At 26.6% G+C, this 8,841-nt stretch overlaps 1 protein-coding gene across 2 annotated transcripts in view; it reads left to right on the top strand.

Annotated features, from left to right (window-relative positions):
- Positions 1 to 441: 441 nt before the first annotated feature.
- The window catches only part of LOC132919155 (uncharacterized), a 33,160-nt gene continuing 24,760 nt past the window's right edge, over positions 442 to 8,841 (top strand). Inside the window, exons 1-2 of one of the 2 annotated variants that reach the window (XM_060980503.1) lie at positions 442 to 757; positions 820 to 883. In XM_060980503.1, the coding sequence (XP_060836486.1) occupies positions 839 to 883 (45 nt within the window). In that variant the 5' untranslated portion in view covers positions 442 to 757; positions 820 to 838. Of the gene's footprint in view, positions 884 to 8,841 lie in introns of both variants that reach the window. The other variant, XM_060980502.1, reaches the window with a different exon arrangement.

Genomic DNA, 8,841 nt, shown 5'->3' with positions numbered 1-8,841 from the left:
AGAATGATCACATCGTAAATTATAAAAATAAAAGTGTGTTTCCCTTTCACGTAATATTTGCATCAGTCCGATATTAATATAACAGCAATAAATACAAATTATGATTATTTATCATTTGGGAACTCGAGTAACTTTTGTATCGTTGTACAGGATTTCTAACGTATGTGCAAAAAATACCTACACCTATATTACCAATATATAAATATATTTTAAAAGTGCTTAAAATGTGCATAATATTATAATAAAATACGCGAACTCCCGATATATATGCATGTCATAATATGTATCAGCGACAATTTACGTCTACAGATGAAATGTACAATACGTATATAAGTGGGCTAATTCATATATCAGTATGTTTATGGTACTGTATATAGATAGGAGTGCTGCCATAAGATGCGAAGCGTCTTAGTCCGCCACCATAGCCACCTCCTCCTCCACCAACGATGAACCAGTTGTTATCCAACGCAGTCTCCGCGGTCCACGAGGTGTCCATTCACGCACTTGGCGGGTCGGCTGCCCAACCATGACCGCTGTTGAATCCTGGACTCAGTCGATCGGTTTCCATAAACGTATAAATATTATTATTAGTCGTGTTTAAAAATATTGACAATCTAGTTTGTTTTCAGTTTTACTGTTATAATAATTTTTATATGTTCGTTTATTCGTATTTTGTATAACAATAATCATAATAAGCATATTCATTAAAGTTTATCAGACGCGTATATTTTATCCGTTAATTACGCTGCAAGTGTTGGTAAACAATAAACATATTGTGAAAAATATAAGATTTTGAAATATATTTATAGGTACCTATAGTGCGCGTACACGTAACGCAATGATTGTGAATGTGACCAAACTTCAGCAAATTATGAGTTTTGTGGTGAGTTTACATTATTATTATATACATACTTACAAATATTTTGTTCGATAAAATATAAGAAAAAAATTATCAATCTGTTATTGTAGCGGATATACAATAAACTATAATAATATTATTAGGCTTTATGTTTAAAAAATGTTTTAAGCCAAAGTTGTATCCCAAGTATTTCAACTATATAATATAGTCAAATTTAAAGAAATTAATTATACGCTGCCGGGCATTTAAAAAGAATTAATAATTAATATGAATATATTAAATATAAGTTAAAACATTAAAATAACATGATACTTAATCCTTCTTTATCACACCATAAAACTCAATTAAAGAACACTTTTTCCCCTCTAGATTACAACTTTTCTCTTATTGATGCTCTTTCATCCAATAATATAATAAATAAATTATAGTAAAGCAATAAAGTATATCCTTAATTTTACATTACAGACAGGCCTAAAAATGTAATATTACAATATTATGAGCTTAACACTTTTATTTTTTTTCTTTCTGCCTATACTATAATGTTTTTGTTTTTATTGTAATTATCAAGATATAATAATTTAAAGTTAGAAAAAATTAAAAAAAATAAATAAATAAATAAACACATCATACTTAGTAATTTTTTTTTTAAAAAAGGTCATGAAGCTTTCACTAAAATTATTATGATACCTACTTGTATCCCCGTCTATGTAAATTGATATCATTTTATCTTAATTTTTGTGTATTGCAGGTACCTAATATAAAAGTGAAATATATTAGTTTACATTTTAAATTTTTTTTTAAACGTATAAATTTATTTCAATATTTATTTATTTATATGTATAATATAGAATTTTTCAAAATATTTAAAAAATTTTTCCGTAGATTTTTAGATTTTATTTTGTGATTTACTAGTAAAGACATGGAATAAAAACCTCATGATATATACAATTATAAATATAAAGAAATTATTTTATTTCATTTAAAAAGGATGAAGCTAAAATTGAAGAAATAATTTTTTTAGTCAAGTGAATGTAGACGATGAGACGATCAAACGATGTATTTTTCTATAGTTGTCCTCATTTTATCACCGTGTTAATGTTACACTAAACTGAAAACGAATCGATATTTTAGTAACTAATTTAAAAATTTAAAAATTATAAACATTGAATTCATGATATAAAGTGTTTGAGTGATTTATTTTCATAAAATCAGAATATTTATACTAACGCCTTTTTTATGGTCGAATAATATTATTATATATATATAATAATTATTTTTATTTTGTCAAAAATGTATTTCTTACTTATAACAATTATTACGTACTACAAGTTATAATGGGTATTTATTAGTTTTCTTATTATTAGATTAATTTAATGTCTACCCATATCTACATACATCGTACTCAAATAGTATATATATATACATAGTACTCTTCTAACCCTTTTTTAGTTTATTGAGCACGAAGATAGGTATACTTTTCAAGTTATATAATGAACTTCAGTTAATATTCTTTGTTAACAATTCGCGGGTCTTCAAAAAAATTTTTACATGATTATTAAATTTCAAGAATTTTTAAATTATTTTAGATTTTTGGAATATAATTAAAATGATAAGTTATGGATTTAATTATTATAATCTATATATATCTATGTAAATGTGTATAATTTCTATTTTAAACTCATTGGTGTATACAATCAAATAATATATATAGCCATATAAAATTAATTAACCCCTATACATTTTTTTTTAGAGCAAAATACCTTGAAATAATTTAAAACAATATTTTGATAAATTATTAAGTCCATAATATAGTAATTATATTATTCAAATGGAAACTAGGTATCCTTTTTCTTATTAAGCTCTCGCTAGTCGCCATATAATTCAATAATGCAAACATCTAATCCAAGGTGTAATAATTTAATATGCATAGAATATTTTTCATAAATAATTTAAATACAATTTTATAACTTTAGAGTACAGACGTAGGTACAATAATAGTGTAAGTGAATTTGTAAAATCGTAAATATTATTAATGGTACTTATTAGCTAATATTTTCCGGGAGTTTAATCCATTTAAATGGTTAGCTTCCTATAGATATAATTTTTCAATTTCATCCATATTAAAAACGCGTTAGCTACCATGAAAAATCCGATAATCGATCCGCGGGAGTTATTTTTCACATTTTTTGTGTTTTGCTTTTAATTTCACCGTATACAAAAATAATAATGCTTTCCAATGTCCGAGACTGCCTGCGGTCGAATCGAAAAATTTCTGCCGGATATCATCCAACCGTATATCCTATTTGGCTGTCAGATACTAAACGGTTCCAAAAATTCGATTCATATCGTAAAATGGAAAATAAAAATAAAAACGGCACTATATAATATAATATGCACAACACTAGTCGTAAAACGAACCTACAGTCGTTAAAGTCTAACTATTGAAACCCGTTGAAATGTTGATTTGTTTTTGTTTATAGTAATGTATACCGATGTATAATAATGTATTAAAATAAAGAACGTATATGGATGGTACCTACATACGTTATGTTATATACATTATTTTGGTCATCTAAAAATCAAACCTTAATAGGTACTTATAAAATCAAAACACTGGGCTTTATGTTTTTTGTGTAAAATATTATATGTTAATTATACAATATATAATTAAACTATAATAGTTAACTAAGAATATATCAAATAAACTAAAATTTTTGTTTTTTTAAAAATATTTTTACGTACAAAATATAATACATTAAGCATATTTTATATCACACATTAAAAACATATTTTTTAATACAATTTGACCTAATATAAAATAATATAAATAGTAAAGAAATCGAAGTGAAAACTTTAAACACTTATTCCGATATAATATTTTGTTTATCAGTTTATTCAAGCAACAGTTGAAGTTTTTAACTACTACAGTTCTAATCTTCTAAATTTATGTTATATAGAAGGTGTTTTGTTAAGCAATAATCAATATTAAATAATTTGTTTTTAATTTAAAATTAAGGCAGTTTAATTATTTAACTATTTTTGTACACGTATTACACGCAATTCTAAATAATGCATATAGGTGTGAATATATATTATTATCAATATTATCAGTTATCGTTTATTTAAATACTTACGTATATATTATATTCTCGAGCGTTTGAATCAAACTGCGTAATGAGCAATCGCCATCGCACGGAGATCGATGCCTTTCTCCACTGTTTGCGTTTGCTTTGACTTCTAAAAATAAGAATAAAACTGAAAAGTTTAAAAAAGATTACTATAAACAAACATAATAATAATACACAATATTTTGAAGTCGTACATAACAATGAACCCTTTCGATCGTGTTCCTAATCGTTTTCTATACGGATTAAAGTGATTATGCTTTAATATATAAAAACGAATACACAATCGAAACGTAGTTCCACAGGTGCTACGCGTCCTGTTCGCGGCTTAACTAAACTTATTATTATTACTCAGAATTTGTATACCTGTATACTATATTATATTATATTATAACAATAATTATTAAAAATGTACCACTAACGAGTATTTTAAAATCCGCATCGTCGTCACAATAATCAGGTGAAACGTCGTGATAAATATTTTCTATATTTTTTAATGGATGGATCGCTGATTGTTACAACTATTATTATATTGTTGTTGTTATTACTTTTAATTCGGCACATGGACGTGGATTGTAGGTATGTGCGACTGTACAAAAGATGTGTGCGTGCGTTTTTTTCCCTTAAATCCTTCCGGCGCCAATCGTGATTTGCGATTATTCTCTTCTTTTATCGACGACATACCTAATTACGATAATAAATATTATTACTATTACTATTAATGGCGTGATCAAATAACGTGCAGGACGTTTTGTATGGAAGGATACTATCGCGATGATTTTTATAATATTATTAAAGTGTATTTACCTATATATATATATTATATCGTAGTGGTACGTACCTACCTCCTACGTCAGTGCAGCTGAGTTTTTAATCGATTTCGAAATGTTCTCATAATTCCTTTTTAATAGTCTCGCGCAGAAAAAATAACCACTATATATTCAAGAGTGCGCGCGTGGATATATTGTACAATGTCATGTATCTAAATGAAAACAAACTTCTCATTTAAATAAATTACAGTAGATCGAGCTCGTTAACATATTATTATAATACGTATTATTTTACACTATAGGTATGTTGATATTATAAATATATATATTCCGACCATAGGTATCCAACTCGACCGAACTGTCAATCGCGCACAAATCAATCTCCCTGCAGCAGAACATCTGCTTCCCGTTATATGGAGGGAAGGCCTAATCGGTTTAAATGAATACTTAAAAGAAATTCTAATAACACGTAATTATGTTTATTATCTTGTCTCTCCGTGTACCGTATACACACGATATACGACCATTTCGCCGACGACCATCGACCCTAATCTCCGGAGCGCCTCTTTGCAAATTGCAAACATTATATTATAGATTGCCATCCTTTTAGATATATTATACACGCACTTGAACTCGAACGTTTTCCTGAAATTTGCGCATTATTATTTATTGTTGCTTTTTATTATAATCATTATTCATTCGAAAAAGAAAAGTAGTTTTGAAACAATATGAACCTTACGTCCTTAAAGTATTCAACCAGTTTAATCACTAATTATTAGTAGTACAGAGAATTATAGTACACAATAAAAATAAGATAATAAAAGATATTAAAATAATATAGGTACGCCTCGCAATCCTTATTAGACACGAATTCGACAAAAATTAATAATTTTATTAATAGTAATAATATTTTCACACCACCATAAGTTTTTTTGTTTGGTATAGTTATGTTTAATGATCAAATTATCAAATTTATCTATTTTCGTTTATTATAATTTTAATTATATGAGTATATTATATACTTTATACTATATACATATTATGAATACAAATAATTTGAACCATTGAAACACGATTGAAAGTTTTATTATTAAATAAATAATAATGACCATTATATTATAGCTATCGATAAAAACCGGTCAATGTTTTACTCCAGATTGATTTATTAGATATTATAATTATTTATCACAAATCAGTTATATATTAATATTTAATTATGTTAAACAGAAATAATATTGGTACATATAAATATCTAAATCTATCATATATTTCTCTTTTCAAAAAAATAAGTTCTCAATAGCTAGGTAATCCGGCTAACTTAATGAAGAATAAATTATTGTAATAGTGTATTTATTAGTTATTAAAATCGAACAAAATCTATAAACACTAATTAATTCGATAAGTTGTGCTTGTTTAAAATACATTAAACATAATATAGCGATATTAATAAATATAATACGAGTACCTACTTATTTAAGTTGTATAGACTATAGTAGTTGAAATAGTGTGGACTTTTAAATATACAAAGTAATAACATGGTTACTATTTCGCGTTAGTAATAAATTAGCGAAAGCTTAATATTTTTAAATGTATTAATTAAAATGATTGATCATTTTATATTTTGATTAACTTTCTAGTTTAGATTTCAATTTGCGTTTTATCTTGCGAGTCACACCTAAAAATACAGTTACCATTAGGTAATTAACGATACATTAATGTATAATAATAAAAATAAATATTAAAAATTAAAATATGCTTTATATTTTTGAACGATTTAAAATGAATTAATCTTCATTTAAATAAAAGATACATAAAACCCTGTCTAAAATTATATTTAATTAATTAAATAATACAAATTTTCAATTTATACCTATGTATTATTTTTATGGCCGAGAAAAATAAATTGTCTGTTATATTTTTGATAGTTTGATGTATCCATATCATTCTATAATTGTTTTTATCATTATTGTGAGGCAATGTATTCTTAAAACTATAATATTATAAAATATATCTGCTAAATAATATAGTGGTGGTAATTTTTTCAACAATTAGCCGAACTATTTGTTCTTAATTGTTTCTAATAGTTTATACGGCATCCTTTGTCTACGAAAACTGAGATTTCGAATGTAACACGATGAATTCTGCTCTTCTGATCGTGACATAACATGCAAACGAAAACCCCACGCCATAATTTATTATTAATTAATATTATTATCCAATATGTGCAATTACCCCACTTTAAATTTAGCACGAAGTTCCAGCAAGTGTATGTGTTAATAATGAATCAATAAGTGACCAACAATAATGATTGAAATTATCTCTAAATATCGTAAAACTGTTAGTTTTTTTTTTATTTTTATTAGCATTAAAGCGATTGTGACGCGCGAAGGTGATTTTTTTCAATTGTATTGTGGTTATTAAATGCAAAACGGAAACATGTTTGTGGGCGATGATCGATGACTTAATATCGGACAACGGCCGATGAGATATAAATGCAGTCATCAGTAGGTACCGTAACGCGTGACCGCCGACGTCGCCACCTTGCGCCGTGGTTTGTCTTCAAAAATAGTTTTACTAAACTAATTTAATTGGGAAACAATCTAGAAAGCAATCTACACTTTCACAGAATATTATTCGATTCTGCGCAGATAAGTTTATGTAACAGCCGGAATTTCCGAAAATTGCCAACATCCGTAGGTGATCGATTTCGATTGGGGCCGCAGCGCACAACGATTAAATTGCATTTTTTTTTTATAATTGTCAAAGGGCAACTATTGCTGTCAATAATCGTCATACACCGTGAAACGTAATCACGCATTAGACGAAAATATTATATTTATTATAATGGTGATCGATCGAATATCGTATTTTTTATTTATTTATTAAAAAAAAAAATCGGACGTTTAAACTCGCGTGAGTTTGTGTTGCGATTATATAATATATTTATATATGTAATATTATTATGTAGTCATTCTCAGCTAAATTGAAATCGAGCTGAGACACATTGACCTAGGTGCTGTTGCTCAAACTCTTTGTTCGACGTTTGTCTTTTTTAATCTTATCTACGTTATACATGTTTTTTGGTAGTAATGAACCGTATCAATATATAATCATTAATCAATCATAATCAATAAAATATAATATGATAGGTACCTATATCACTTGAATTGTTTTATAGTTCTGACAGCTACCGATATTGCATATAGACTGCAGAATAAACAGGCATTGATAATATGCAGTGAGCTGCAGTGCACGTGTGTGTATATATTATATAGCCAACATTAGCGTAATGGAAAATGAGTTATTGTATAACAGATTTATTATAGTCGTTATACTGCAGTTTTCGAATGTTTGGTAATCTGCAGTAGTCCGTAATTTTTATATTGCGTGTTTTTCAAATTGAATATGACGTTGTGAATCAAATGATCGTTATTATACTTATTAGCAAAATTAACTATAATTTTTAGACTTTGTTAATGAGTTTACAGCAAGGATCACAGTTCTCGCGTGCAGTATGCGCAAGTGATACATAATAATTTTGTCAAAAATAGTTTAAATAAAACATTTAAAAAACAAAATAAGTTAAGATGGTATAATATCATATTATATTATGTATTATTGTAGGGTGTTACAAAGATTGATAAATGAATAATCGTAGTTTTGAAATAAAGGGCAGTGCATAATATTATCACCAACAACTTTTTTTTTAAATCGGCTAAACTTTCTTGATTTTGACGTATCTATCTTTAAGTAATCATATAATAATTTATTATGTGTTACGAAATACTATAGGTAAATAATATTATGTTATTGTGATTTATGATATAACGTTATAGTGTACACTATATGTTTTATATTATATTGTATATATATAAATATATATGTAGTATTGTAGTGAAGTGCCAGTCTATACAGTCTAGTGCACACAAATTGCAATACTAAAATTGGGATAAATGTGTATTCATATAATTTTTTATTGTCACTCAAAAAACACACGTAAAAACGTGTATAGTTTTAATAATATTATGATCGAGTTTTAAAATAGGATTTAATTCCATACATTTGAGTAATTCAGATTCTAAGAGGA

This window comes from Rhopalosiphum padi, chromosome 2 (assembly GCF_020882245.1).
Source record: "Rhopalosiphum padi isolate XX-2018 chromosome 2, ASM2088224v1, whole genome shotgun sequence".
NCBI lineage: Eukaryota > Metazoa > Arthropoda > Insecta > Hemiptera > Aphididae > Rhopalosiphum > Rhopalosiphum padi.
Note: the sequence above shows the minus strand (reverse complement) of the source record. Positions and strands in the feature narration are given on the sequence as shown.